We start from the raw sequence: 15,509 nt of genomic DNA, 5'->3' as shown, positions 1-15,509 counted from the left end.
ACGGATTAAAATAATTGCTATTTTTTAAAAAGTTTTTGTAAAAAATCCTTTTAACAATGTTTTGAATTATTATCTGTTTTAAATTATAAGAGAGATGGAAATAAATGTAGAATTATAAAACTATACAAATTGAATTCTTATTGTCCTAATTATTATCACTAATATTACTATAGTTTCAAAAAAAGAAAAAAAAAACCTCCAAACTTAAATTGTTGGTGCAACAGTGCTGGATAGATAGAAAAAAATCCAATGAAGTGTAGCCAAGGCCCATTATAGTTGAAACCAGAGAAAAAGTGCAACACAGCATAGTTTGAGAATTTCCTGAAGATACACAACCAGATACTAGTTAGCCACTGGTCTACATGTGACTAAAGACTGGGAAGAAAAAGGTTCTCAGGCTGAAAATTCAGATGTTATCAGAGTATTGCTGTATATTCAGTAAATGAAGCTGAGAGAACCCACATATACCTAATAGTAGGTTTGGTTTTTTATTTGTTTATTTATTTTTTACTTTTAGAGCAGGGATGTCCTCTCCTTTTTTACAAACCAAATTTTATAGGGAATTGCAATACTTACATCCATAAGGAAAAGCAAGGGCAGGGGCAGGGCCTCAGGGCTCTACTGCTTGGGTTTTACATTCTCTTGTCCCCAGAAATGTCCCCCTCAGGCATCTTCAGGGCCCAAGGGCTGCAAGAAATACAATATGAAAACCTGATTTAGGACTTTTCAAATGCCTCCTTCTCATACTTGTAATCCTGTATTTTCCTTCATTTGTCTTCATCCCTCTTTAACCTTCTCCTTCATATTTTCTGTTTGGATTTATCTTTCCCTCACTTTCTCTTTCATATCCTTCAACTTTCTCTTCTGTTTTTTGTTTTTTAGGTTTTTCCTCTACTAAGTAGGGAAGGGATGGTAGAGGGGAAGTTGCTGGGAAGATGTGAAGAATTCCTATAACTGCACGCATGTAGCTATGGCTGTCAGGATGTTATCATGCAGTATAATTCAGGTACTGTTTTACTACTGGTCTTGGAAAGCACAGAACCTTTGATAAGTGTGGTTGTGGCTGCAGCCATCAGAAAGAGATGGGAGAGAACCCGAGGGGGAGAGAAAAGCTAGGTGGAAACTTAGCTGAGGTTGCCTGGTCAGCCCCTTCTCTGTTCAGAGTGTCTCCTTTCCGGGATAATATATCTTAGAGAGTCTGTGTTTTGTTTCAATATGGAAGAACTAGATAACATAAGAACTTTGTGAAACTACCACATAAATGATGGTCTGAGACCACAGAGTTACAATGGCAAGGAGTTTGGAGCCTTAAGTTCAGAGTTAAAATTCTGGCTGTTTATTTATTCACTTATGTATTTTTAACTGAGATGCTGAGCTGCTGACATGACCTTTTCTGAATTATGTTTTTCTCAATTGTGAAATGGTAATTATAATAAATGTCCTACCTACCTGACAGGGTGGTTGTGAGAGCGAAATGAGAGATAATATATATGCAAACATTTTGAACATTCGAAAGCACAATACATATCTTAGCATTTTGTTCTATCCTTTCCTAGATTCCATGTCAAGTTCTGTAAAACTCCAGGTTCTTTACTTGAGACCCATGGTCTCTTTTCTTGTCTTTGAGAAATGTGTCCAAAAAGACACGTTTTTTATGGTGAGCCTCTATACAAGAGGTTTCAAGTCGATGCCCTATCCTCTTACCCTTACTCACCTTCTGCCAGTGACATCTGTCTGTATAAATTCCAGAGAAGCCCTGGTCTACATCAGTCACTCTAGAGCAGCCTTAGGCTATTTCTGAGTGAGTGACTCCAGAGGAGTCCTAAATTATGGCTTTGTCTATGCAAGTCATTCCAGAGAAGGCCTGGGCTGTGTTGGAGGCATCAGTCATTCCAAAGATGCTCTGGGCTGTGCTTGTCTCAGTCCACAATGCTAGTGAATTCTGGATTGTGCCTTTGTCACATTCCCAAAGAAGCTTTGTCCCAGGTTGTGTCGGTGACTCCAGGCAAATCCTGGGCTGTGGCTGGGTCAGTACCTCTAAAGAAGCCCCGAGCTGTGCAGCATTTGTCACTCTAGAGGAGTCCTGCACTGGGTCTGTGTCAGTCACTCTAGAGGATTCCAGGCTGGGTCTCAGGATTATTTCATTCCCTGCTGTTTACTGTAGGGAAGTGATTCCCCCAATGCTTTGGTTTCCTAAGGTGAAGTCATGGATTCACTTTCTGACAGGTATGAGTACTGGGGAGTTCCCAGGATTGCAAACTTTCTGAAGATTCTGCAATCTTATAATTACAGGAAGGTCTTTACTGTAGCTCCAACTTTTTCTGCACTTGTGAGGCTACAAGTGTAAAGGGACAAAACTCAGTGGTCTATCTATCCTCCAAGGTTTGTACCCAAGAGAGATTAGAGGAGTATACCAGTATTCTTTCCATAGTTCCCCTCACTTTTCATTCTTTTGGGCTGGTTCTCAGGAGTATTTCTGATCTGAACTCAGAAAAAGTTTTCAGGCATGAGGAAGATAACCAATTAATCATTGTCTAAACCAAGTAGAGAATATTAATAAAAACCATAAAGAGTTCACTGGGGATGCTGTTGGTTGGGGAGGTTATTAACTCCATGCTAAGGTGAAGAAACTCCAACTAACAATTTCAACATTCTAACTTTCTGCAATAGGAATTGAAGTTGAGGAAGTAAGGTAAAGTCAATGCTTTGGGATAAAATTCCCCCCAGACAATAAGGGCGTCATTCAAAGACCCAAATGGACATCTGAATATTTCTTACTGTTTTTGAAAGAAACCTTTGATTGTATGTTTCTTATTGAAAGCAGCAATCTTGTCTGCCTTGATTGTTACTGTTTGCTTAGTATCTAGCATGGTATCTGCACTATGTGCTTGAATTTTTCCACAAGGCATATTTAATGTGCTGACCTTCTGTCTCACTCCTATCTATATAACTTGAGATTTTCTATTTTGATTGATTAGGATGGCATGCTCATCTTGGACTTTTTTCTACAGAAATACTCCACATTTCCCCCCAAGAAAGTGATAATAGGTTACTTAGTGGATAAAAATTAACAGCTATTTATTGTTCCCCCTGATAACCCTTATCTTCTTCCAGTGTATACTCTAAATCCCTGTTGGCTCCCATGCTTACTTGGGATACAACCAAAGATAATGTGAGAGTAGATATGGCCACCCGACTTCTCTCCGCCATTCTTCCTCTCATCCTCTCCCTCTCCCCTGGCCCTGCTCTCTAGCATTTGGGGGAGGAAAAATTGTAACACAGGCTGCAATGACCAATGAACAAATGCACAAGATCCACTTTGAGTCTTGCTTTGTTCATCCAACAAATATTTAGTGGATGCCTAACAAGTAGCAAGCACTAGAGATTTAATAATAAATTTAATAGACATTGTCCTTGGCCTCATGGAACATACAGTTTAGGGGGGAGGCAAACATCAAACAACCAAGTAAAAATGTGAAATTACAACTGTAAAGAACATGTAACTAGAAGAAAGCTATGTATCTTCAAAAATAGCACCACCATTTCCCCTTTCCCTAGCTATAAACTATAAGCATGAGAGACCTGGATAATAATTTAATAAAATTATTATGAGCAGCAACCCCAAAGCTTCAGCCATGTTTTAGGACTGCTAAACAAGAAGTCTTTATGAGGTAAATAAGTCATCATGGGCTACTTTCTCGGTCCCAGAAATCCCAAAGGGGGGCACTATAAAAGTGGGAGATGAAGAAAAAGAAATATCCCTGCCCTATGTAATGATGTATGGTTCTGAGTCCATTGTGAAAAATAAAGATATCTTGAAAATAATGAATTAAATAAAAAATATTTATTTTTTTACACATATGTAGACTCTTCTAATAATGCATATCTTTGGGAGATGAGTTTGAATATTTGTGTTTGGTTCAAATTACTCATGGAAAAATCACACTGGTGGGTAGATGTTGAACTTGGAGAGGTCACCACACATTGAACTGTGTTCTAGATTTAGGGTGTTAGTGGTCATTATTTTCCATGGTAATCTTTTTATTTGTACAAATTGATGGGACACATGTGAAACTTTGTTACATGTACATACTGCATGATCAAGTGATCAAGTCAGAGTATTTAGGGTCCATCATCCTGGAACAATATATTTCTATTTAACTATAGTCATTTTATCAAGGGTCATTTTTAAATGTTTTGATTAAATTCTTTTGGTTTTTTCTGGTTCATACACTCAGATGATGACAAGCACTTCTAACAGGAGGACTGTAGTGGACGCTGTTGTAGTTCCTTCTTAATACTTCTGAGTCACTTTTACTGGCTCTGTGCCTCCTTTCTCAGCTTCTTCAAGCTTTACTTTAAAAAAATTATCAAAGTAATGAACATATCCATCAGCTCCAAACGTTTCCTTGTGTGTGTGTTGGGCGGGGGGGAGGCAGTAAGAACACTTAACATAGCCTTTACTTGATTTCTTTCTAACAGCTTGCACCTGACACCTTCAAAAGAATGCCCTTGGGCATTTGAAACCCTCTCCAGGACACAGAGGTGCCTGAGAGTTTTACTTGTCCCGTTTGCTCACCCCACAGTCCACCAGTAGCCGATGGATGGCTGGAGTGGAACAAAAGCCTACTTCCTATGCCCTGATGTGAACAAACTCAGATTTATGTATGCCCTGGAATTCCTTGCTGGACCAGGTGGAATTTGGGATTTCAATTGAAATTGCACCTTTGTTTAGCCTCTTCTCCATTTCTACTCAACTTTCCCCATTCAATTAATGGTTTTGCTTTAACAAGTCAACTTTACTTGAGTCCTTGGCTCCATATCTGATTCTGGGAAAACCTGGCCTGTGATGAAAGTCTTTGGTCCTAAGACAAGTCTAATTCCCATTGGTTGAGGGCAGATATTCCTAAAAGGTGGAAAGGGATTTATAACACGGAGATATGAAGGAAAAAGCTTCAGGCTTGACTTTCTGTGTAAAGAATATTCATTTATTTTATACCTCTTTTATGGATCTCTTCCAGGCTTTCAAAACACCTATGCTCTACTACAGGAACTGATTTTGCTCGAGAATCAGCCCTCCTCTCTTGAGCAGTGCATTTCCCCACATGTAATCTACTTTTAAGAATCCTATCAATTCTTCCTCCAAAATTATTTTAAATTAATTCCTACTCATATCATTCCACTCCAGGTCACCATCATTTCTCAGTTGGACTACCCATTCATTTATTCTTCTTTCATACACAACAGAAAAATCAGAGAGTGATTTCATTGTAATGTGAAAGTTTTTCCTGGGCAAGACAAATCTTCCACAGTGAGATAAATGTCTTTAGGCTTTGGCATCAGGAACCCTTATGTCTATTTTATAGAAAAAAATTAAAGCGTGCCTGCATCTTAGGCCTCATCCCCGGAGAGGAGTATCCCTTGCTTTATGCAGCTGTTGGCTCCTGGCAAGTGGCATTGACTCCCATGACCACCTAAGGACTACCACCTACCCCAGTACAAATTGTCTCAGCATCAAGCATCATTGTTCTAATCAAAGCATTGTTGGTATTTTCATTCTACTGTTGTTGTATATTTTAAATATCTATGGTGGCAACCTCCAGCCTCAATAAGCTGCCTGCCTGGGCAGTCTACATTGTCTCTCTGGGAACCAAATGTTGTTTCTAGTAATGCCTTGTCTTTAAAGTTGCATGTATTTTGAGTCTAGCCCTAACCCTAGCCTTACTTCCCCATAATATTTTTAATGCAAAGGTTTGCATTACATAAGCTTTTCAGGAATGCCTACGTCATATTAAAAGGGAAATACTTGGCCTGGCATGGTGGCCCACGTCTGTAATCCCAGCCCTTGGGAGGCTGAGGCAGGCAGATCACTTGAGGCCAGGAGCTCCAACATGGTAAAACTGCATCTCTACTAAAAAATACAAAAAAAAATTAGTTGGGCATGGCTTGGCACGCCTGTAATCCCAGCTACTCAAGAGGCTGAGGCATGAGAATTGATTGAACCCAGAAGGCGGAAGTTGCAGTGAGCCAAGATTGTGCCATTGCACCCCCGCAGCCTGAGTAATAGAGCAGACCCTGTCTCAAAAAAAAAAAAAAGAAAGAAAGAAAAGAAAAGAGAAACACTTGTGTTGCATGCAATGGCTCACACTTATAATCCCAGCACTTTGAGAGGTTCAGGCAGAAGGATTGCTTGAACTCAGAAGTTCGATACCAGACTGGGTAGCATAGCAAGACCTCGTCTCTACTAAAAAAAAAAATTTTAATGGCCAGGCATGGTGATGTACACCTATAGTCCCAGCCACTAGGGAGACTGAGGCAGGAAGATGGCCTGAGCCCAGGTGTTTGAGGCTACAGTGAGCCATAATTCTGCTACCGCACTGCAGCCTGGGTGACAGAGAGAGACCCTGTCTCAAACACAAAACAAAACATCAGAAACACTTCAACAGTTCTTATTTTTGAAGAGTTACAGAAAAGTTGGAGGAAGACAAACATTTAAAAATAAGTACATGTACAGTTTCTACGTGTAGTATATACAAAATTTAACTTATTAATAAACTTGAAATGGGTGCATACAGGAAAGAGTGATTTCTGCTTCTTGAGGAATCACAGTGGGGTCTTGAGAGATGGGATAGATTTGGCTAAAATAAAAGTGAAAAACAACCTTTCAAGAAGAGAAAATAAAACACCAAGACATCACCAATTGCTAATCGTCTAATCTATAACTCAAGTTTCAATGAAATGCACACCTTTCCTCTGATTTGATCATCTGTTTCTTTCTTATTCTTCAAAATTTATTTCATTCAAATTAAAATGTCATTGAGTTTTTATAAAATATTAAATAATCGAAATTCTAAATATTTGATGACAAATGTTATTGTTGAGTTGTGGGGAAACAAACACCTCATAAATTGCTGGTGGGAGCATAAAATGGTGCAATAAGTTCAGAGGGGAGCTAGATAGACAATCAATATATATAGCAACATTATGTATGTATTTAACTTTTGCCCAAGAAACTCAATTTCTAGATTTCTATTTGTCAGGTACACTAGCAAAAATATAAAAACAGATATATGGATAAGTCCATTATTTACAGCATGATTTGTAGTAGTAAAAGACTGGCTAAATAAATTAGGGGACATCTACAAATAGAGTACTACCAGATTATAAGAAGGAGAAATCTTGTGGTTAAAGAAGACTTATTCTGGAGCTTTGTTCTCATCAAAGCAAAGCTATGACTGAAATTTACGATATTACTTCAACAAAACATAAGAACCTGAATATGGAATAGAGAGCTTAGGGAAGCTCAGGTTGTTCTTCTTGGGAAGAATCTAGTGTGAAGGAAATAATTATTGGGGTTATAAAGGCATATGCATGTGAACTTTTGATCTACTCTCATACATGCATACTGCATACCAGTAAGCTTAAAAGAACTAACACTGCTTAAGGGCATGAGAATGAAGTAAGATGGTGAGGAGAGTTATGTGTTGGGAAAGATCATGAGATTTTCTATGTCATGAATATAGAGTCAGATCTGCCCAGAAGAGGAAAAGTGACAAGATGATTTTTATTGGGTTTTACCCTCTGTTACTATGTGTGCCCCAATGTTATAATGACTAGCAGTTTCATATTGTGCACAATGCACATCACACAGAAATATAAACACCGGCCAGGCGCGGTGGCTCACGCCTGTAATCCCAGCACTTTGGGAGGCCAAGGCGGGTGGATCACAAGGTCAGGAGATTGAGACCATCCTGGCTAACACGGTGAAACCCCGTCTCTACTAAAAAAATACAAAAAATTAGCCGGGCATGGTGGCGGGCACCTGTATTCCCAGCTACTTGGGAGACTGAGGCAGGAGAACAGTGTGAACCCGGGAGGCGGAGCTTGCAGTGAGCAGAGATGCGCCACTGCACTCCAGCCTGGGGGACAGAGCGAGACTCCGTCTCAAAAAAAAAAAAAAAAAAAAGAAATATAACACCTGGAAATAGTTGGCCACAGAAGTGCTGTCATACCAGTTGAAACAAGGAAAACAATGTAAGTCTACAATGGGCAGGCAGAGGAGTTTTCATAGTTGGTGGTGCTAGGTCGAAACTACTTCTCTGCTCCTTTCTCTCCACTCAGCTTTCCAAAAGCCATTTCAGCAACAGGACTTCATCTTATTGGAGATGTGGAAAGATGCAGAGAGGAATCTCAAATCTGGGACTGATTGTTTCTCATCCAGTAAAATGTAGCCTTACTTCCTAAGGTCTATGGGATACAGTTTCTGAGGGCTAGGGCCTTAGAGACCGTCCTGCTGAGGGCATTCTTCACCTCATTATTTCTCAGGCTGTAGATAATGGGGTTCAACATGGGAGTCATAACAGTGTAGGACAATGATAGCAGCTTCTTGCCCTCAGGAGAATTATTTGATTTAGGCCGAAAATATGTGAGGCTTAATGATATATAGAAAAGAGAGACAACAAGGAGGTGTGAGGAACATGTAGAAAAGGCTTTATTCTTCCCTTTAGCTGATGGGATCTTGAGGATGGCAGCAGCAATGCGAGTATAGGAACACGAGATCAGCAAGCAGGGGATCATGACCACCAGAATGGTTCCGATGATGGCGTAGATCTCGAACAGTGCTGTGTCTGCACAGACCAGCCTCAGCACAGGTGGGCTGTCACAGAAGAAGTGGTTCACCTTGTTGGTGCCACAGAATGGAAAACTGAAGAGCCATGTGGTCTGCACAGTAGCTACAGGAAAGCCTGGGAACCAGGAGGCAGCAGCCAGTTTGGCACGAGTCCTTTGGTTCATGATGACTGGGTAGTGCAAGGGACTGCAGATGGCCACATAGCGGTCATATGCCATGGTAGCCAGGAGGAAGCATTCAGCCACTCCAAAGAAGAAGAAGAAATACATCTGAGTGGCACAGCCAAGGAAGGAGATGGTTGTGTCCTGGGCAAGCAGGGTCCCCAGCATTTTGGGCACAATGACTAGGTTGAAGCCAATCTCCAGGAAAGATAAGTTTCTGAGGAAGAAGTACATGGGGCTGTGTAGCATGGGGTCAGCTAGGGTAACCAGAATGATGAGGCAGTTTCCCATCAGGGTGACCAGGTAGATGGTTAGAAATGTCAGGAAGAGCAATGACTGTATTTCAGTAGGTAGGGAAGAGAAGCTCATGAGGATAAACTCACTTATTCTTGTCCAGTTTCCTGTAGCCATAAGTATGGGCAGAAGTCCCCAACTGTGGTCATGGAGAAAGATTCTTGATTGGAAGTCAGATTCTCAATTTGTTTTTCAGACTCCTTCTTACCATCAGGGAAAGAGGCAAGGTCAGCACCTCAGGCAGAGGAAGTGCCTTGGGTTGTCTAAGAATAAAACACAATAAATAGTAGCCAGAGCCTAATCTCTGAGATGGGCCTGAATCAGCTTCTAGAGGAGCTGATATTTCTGTTCACACAGTAAGTTATTCAGAAAGGGCATGCAAAGTCAGAATCACAAGTTTCTGAAGGGTCCATCAAAGGATACATTTTGGGAGAAAGTGATGTTTCTGAAAACACTTAAACTTATGAAACACACCGAGTGTTTATAATCTCATAAAAGAACACATACATTTAAATTTATCAAAACTTTAGAAATATATTTATAACTATCATGAAGAATGCATATAATATGTTTTCTACTCTTCATGAACCTTTCTTGACTGGCTAGAATTTGAGAGGAGGGTGAAAGGTTAGCATGTATTGAGGACCATTTACATATGCGTGTTTTTGTTCTTTTATATCTCTGGTTTATACATGAGGAAGCTGATCCCAGATAATTTAAGAAACACAAATCACGTGGCAGATCTTGAATCCAAACCACATCCATTGGATTTTTACTTCAGATTTTTACTAAATCATGCTTTGTTGGACTGTCATGCCTTATCTGATGACTAACTCATTAATTTGTAGGAGAATTAGAATTGGCATTTCTGCAAAATCACAGTGAAGACAGACAAAGATATGCACGAGAACCAATATCATTAGCATTAAGATGTTTAGGAGATTTCCTAGACACAACTGAATCCCAATTTTGTATTACTGGTTTCTAATTTGCAGTTGGTTATCTAGAGGCTCTTCTTATTGTATTCGTAATCTACAATATTGAAGTCTAGTGGAGAAATGGTGATATTAAGCTGGAAAATGAAATTGAGAGGCTGGGATAAATAAAAAAAGAAATGAATATGGTTAGCAAACTATGGTAAAAAAAAATTAATAATAAAAATTAAAAACTTTATTAGGAACAGTAAAAACCAGAACTGACACAAAGTAAAAGATAAACAAAGATATGGTCAGTGTTTTGGATATATTACATTAATAGACTTATATTACATGCTGAGAATTTTGCACTTTATTTTATAGATGAGGAGATTCACCTGAATATTTGAAGCTGCAGAGTGACATTGTCATAATGCTACTTAGAAGGATCACTCTGACATTGTTGATAGAATGGGATAGAGAAGGGATCAAAAGCTGTAGGCCTCGGATCAAGAAGACTAGGTGGTATATCTATAATTACCCTCCGTCTTTACTCACAATCCATTTTCAAGCAGCAGACAACTTATTTAAAAGAGGCTAAATATTAGTCAGGTCTTGGTGAATAATTTGAACTTCAAAGTTATGTTTAAAATTCCAGAGAATCTATGAAGGAAAAAACACCATTCTTATACAAGAATTATAATCAAACTGATCTAAGATTTCTCAGAAATGCTAAACATTAAATGAAGCAATGTCTACAGTTTTTAGCTCGGTTTCAGAAAAACAAATGTAAGTTTAAAAAATAATAAAAGAACCAATGATGAAAAGACAGATCATCTCAACTAGAAACTCTTTCACTGTAGGCCAGGCGTGGTGGCTCACGTCTGTAATCCCAGCACTTTGGGAGCCTGAGGCAGGTGGATCACTTGAGCCTAGGAGTTTGAGACCAGCCTCAGCAAGGTGGCGAAACCCCATCTCTACAAAAAATGGAAAAACTATCCAGGTGTGGTGGCATATGCCTGTTGTCCTAGCTACTCAGGAGGCTGAGGTGGGAGGATCACCAGAGCTCGGGAGGTTGAGGCTACATTGAGCTGTGATTGTGCCACTGCACTCCAGCCTGGGTGACAGAGTGAGACTCAGTCTCAACAAAAAAGAAAAAAAAAGTAAAGTAAAAAATAGAAACTCTCTTACTGTCATTCCAAGGCAAGCCAGCCCATAAGTAAACAGAAAAGGTTATGGGAGATATGAAGACAAAACACTTTAGGTTAATGAGATGAAATCCAAGATATCAAATCAATTGTTTCCCTTTTCAAAAACAAGAGTCTGAAAGGAAGTTGAAAGACATTAAATTGTCTTTATTACTTACTCTCAACAAAGCCCTATAAAATATTGAATATCGAGGCCAGGCACGGTGGTTCCTGCCTGTAATCCCGGCACTTTGGGAGGCCAAGGCGGGAGGATCACTTGAGGCCAGGAGTTTGAGAACAGCCTGGCCAACATGCTGAAACCCCCTCTCTACTAAAAATACAAAAATTAGCTGGCCGTGGTGGCACACGGCTGTAATCTCAGCTACTTGGGAGGCTGAGGCACGAGAATCGCATGAACTCAGGAGGCAGAGGTTGCAGTGAGCCAAGACTGCAGCGCTGCATTCTACCCTGGGTGACAGAAGGAGACTCTGTCTTAATAATAATAATAATAATATAGAATATTGAATAAGTACTCATGAAAATGACAGTGTTGGGCCAGAAAAGACCACCTGGGGGACAAAACAAAGCCATGATTATTGAAGTTAAACCTTGTGGAGCAAAATGCCAGAAACTTAAGAAAACTGAGTCAATTAGAATACAAATTTGAAAAATTACACCCAAGTTACTGGGAAAAATTATGAAAACATAACAATTATAAGAAGAATAATGAAGTAAAATACAAGAAATAAAATCACTATAGCAGGTATTCCAGAATGACAGAAAGAATGGAGAGGGGTAGAAATAATATCCAAAGAAGTACCAGAGGAAGAATAAATGTCTCTGATCCAATGGAAGAGGTGACTTTTTGAACCAAAAGAATCCCTAAGTATGAAAGAAAATTTTAATATATTCACACAAACATGTTTTTATTTTAATGAAAGATTTTTTTTTAATTCTGAAAATAGAGAAAAGTTCTGATAAGTAACCAAACTGGAAAATGATTAAAACAAAATAAAACAAAACAAAAATACCCCCTATAAACCACAACCAAACAAAAAAATAAAGTGTTCACCATTAGGGAAATGCATATATGCTTATAAAGACCCCAGTGATATATCACTACACACATATAAGAATGGGTTAAAAAAAAAGTGACAACACCAAATGCTGGTGAGGATTTGATGAATTGGATCATTCATACATTGCTCATGAAAATGTAAATAGTATCAGAGATGTTCAATCTTTTGGCTTCCCTGGGCCACATTGGAAGAAGAATTGGCTGATAAGCTAAAATTAAAAAAAAGAAATCTCATAAAGGTTTAAGAAAGTTTACAAATTTGTGTTGGGCCACATGCAAAGCCGTCCTGGTCTGCATGCAGCCCGCAGGGTTGGACAAGCTTGGTATAGCCACTGCAGAAAGCAGTTTGACAGTTCTTTAAAAAAACTAAGCATGTAACTGTGGTACAACCAGTAATTGTACCTTTGGGTATTTATCCCTGAGAAATGAAGACTATGTTCATATAAAAACATGAATATTCCTCAGTGCTGTATTCATAATAGCCTCAAATTGTTAAAAACCCAGATGATGAAACAAATTATGATGCATTTATACCTTAGTAAACTCAGCAATAGAGAGGATGAACTATTGATACATGCAATAACATGAATGAATTTACAGATAATTCTGAGTGAATAAAACAGACACATATTTTATTATTCCACTTACATCTCTGTAATGACAAAATTATAGGAATGGAAAAGAGATTAGTGATTGCCAGTGACTAATGAGAGGGTGGGGACAAGAGGGAAGCAGGTCTGGATATAAAAGACGAAGGTGGGAGATTTTCCTAGCAATGGAATCCTCTGCTATGGAGGGTCATTTGGATGTTTGCAAATACTTTCACCATTACATGATTTTGTTGACAGAAATGATTATGTCTCCTGTAAAACTCCATATTTACTCACATAAAAAACTGATAAAAAGAATTGCTAATGACTTTTTTAAATCTGCTAAATATAGAGTTGCAATAAGCTTTGAACACATTTTTAAAAATAATAAAAGACAATTATCTTCTTAATTTATTTAAAAATTGTCTCGGAAAAATAGAAATTTCCCAGTCATATTTCAATGAAATCTTTGCATATTTGTGGGTCAGAATTATTGAATCAGTGTGAATATTTAGTAAGCATAGCCAATTGTTTGTTCAGTGCTGACTATTATAGTTATAAATTGAAAATTATAATTAACAGAATGAATGGCTCAATTATGAAGCATGTATTTAAGGAAATACCCTGTAATCTTTAAAGTCATTTTTGAAGAACATTTAATGCTGTCATATAATAATCACCATATAATATTAGATGAAATATAACACAGCCTGCACACGTGATACATTTACAATTTTGAAAATATATGCTATGTAAAAAGACTGAAAGGCTATATGCAAAATGTAAAAGTGACCTATTTCAAGTGGTAAAAGGAGGGGATTTATTATTTTTATTTTTCTGGATTTCCAAATTTTCTGAATATATAAATATATATCTAGATAAGTATATATAAATATATATTTATATATATAAGAAATTTTGTAATTATATGAAAATATATAAATAGATATTTATATTCATAAATATATATTATCATATATAGAAATATATATTCATTGTAAGATGAACATAAATGTTCATTTATATATAAATATATATTTAATATATATTTATATATACATATATGTTCATCTTACAATATATATATTTATATATGAGAATACATATTTATGAATATAAATATACATTTATATATATAAGAAATTTTGTAATTATATGGAAAATAAATGGCAGAGCCTGAACTTAAAACAGAAAAATTTATAATTAAAAAATTGGGGTTTTCAACAAGCCATATGAAATGAACTTAAGCTACACCCAAAATGTCATCTTTGGTCTCCCACATCCATCTCTCCTTCTTCTGCTTCACTGCTGAGCTTCTTACTATTTACTGAACAGAGTTCTTTTTGCTTGCCTCTGCCTTTTCATGTGACATCATTTCTGCCTGCACATACCCTCCTCTGTCTGGCTGACTCCTTCAAATCCTCAAAACTCAGCTCTGTCATGTGATACTTCCAGATAGGATTAGTCATCTTCTCTATTTTCCTCTATCGTTTAAAAATATTTTTAATTATTCAGATATTTCTACTACCAATATATATCTCACTCTTTAAACTTCTCCATAGTATAAACTGTCTTAGTCATCGAAGAAGCCCAGTGTTTTTACCAAGTAACCTATTCATACATGTTTTTGGACAGCTGATTGTATAAAGGATTACACGAGTTCTACAAAGTTCATTCTTCCTGGAGTTTTTATTCACCATTAGAATTTTTTTTTTCTCAATGACTGTTCTTTTTTTTTTTGTTAGAACTGCACTTTAACTAGAAGCCTCATGACAGATGTGTTGTATGTGGTGCTGGCGGAGAAGACTGGGGAGAAGGAAGGGCAGAAACACTTGCTGGGATTCCCATAGAACTTCTGAAAACTACTGGGGAAGAAAAGCTAGTGCCCCGTCTCCAGTGTGGGAGAGGCATTGCAGAAGTTGGCAGCTCATGGCCAGCCCACAGCGTTCTTGCCAGTTCCTCTAGAACAGGGGTGTCCAATCTTTTGGCTTCCCTGGGCCACATTGGAAGTAGAAAAATTTCTTGGTCACACGTAAAATGCACTAACACTAATGATAGCTTATAAGCAAAAAAGAAAGGAAAAAAATCTTATAATGTTTTAAGAAAGTTTATAAATTTATGTTGGGCCACATTCAAAGCCATCTTGGGCCGCATGTGGCCCATAGGCCACAGGTTGGACAAACTTGCTCTAGAACTTCCCTAGGAACATCCCTTTGCTAATCACCTGACTGTCCCAGGACCTGGAACCCACTCTTCTAGGCCTTCTCTGACTGTAGAATTGTTGTAAAGTAGTAGTTTGTCCTGATGTTCTCCATCTCATAAATGTTCCACTGAGGCAAGTCTTTTTTGTGTTACTTAGACGAAAATCAAGACTTGAAGGGGGTATATGTCCTGTGAAGGTTGTAGGGCCTGGAAGCTTCCTGACTCAGAAAACTTTAGAGGACAGAATTGGAAAAAGCCTGGGTAGTATCAGTCTTTTTGTGAGCGCAGCTCTCACTTATCTTATGACATAAAATAAACTGATGCCCAAGGAGAGAGGAACTGATGAGATCTCCCAGTGTGAACAGAAGAATAGAATTAGGTATCCAAACTCTGATCATATTTTGTGCAGCTGAGTAACTGAACTTGGAGAGTGGCCTCTGGTAGATTCAGTCCT

General features: G+C 38.1%; 2 protein-coding genes across 2 annotated transcripts in view; one reads left to right on the top strand and one right to left on the bottom strand.

The window, feature by feature from the left end:
* LOC101154372 (olfactory receptor 2AG2) overlaps positions 1-15,509 on the top strand; it is a 165,117-nt gene that overhangs the window by 55,694 nt on the left and 93,914 nt on the right. The window lies entirely within an intron of this gene.
* On the bottom strand, positions 8,248-9,201 carry LOC101124517 (olfactory receptor 10A2). The gene has a single exon (XM_004050618.4). The coding sequence runs from the start codon at positions 9,199-9,201 to the stop codon at positions 8,248-8,250; it is 954 nt and encodes a 317-aa protein (XP_004050666.1).

This window comes from Gorilla gorilla, chromosome 9 (genome assembly GCF_029281585.2).
Source record: "Gorilla gorilla gorilla isolate KB3781 chromosome 9, NHGRI_mGorGor1-v2.1_pri, whole genome shotgun sequence".
Classification (NCBI taxonomy): domain Eukaryota; kingdom Metazoa; phylum Chordata; class Mammalia; order Primates; family Hominidae; genus Gorilla; species Gorilla gorilla.
Note: the sequence above shows the minus strand (reverse complement) of the source record. Positions and strands in the feature narration are given on the sequence as shown.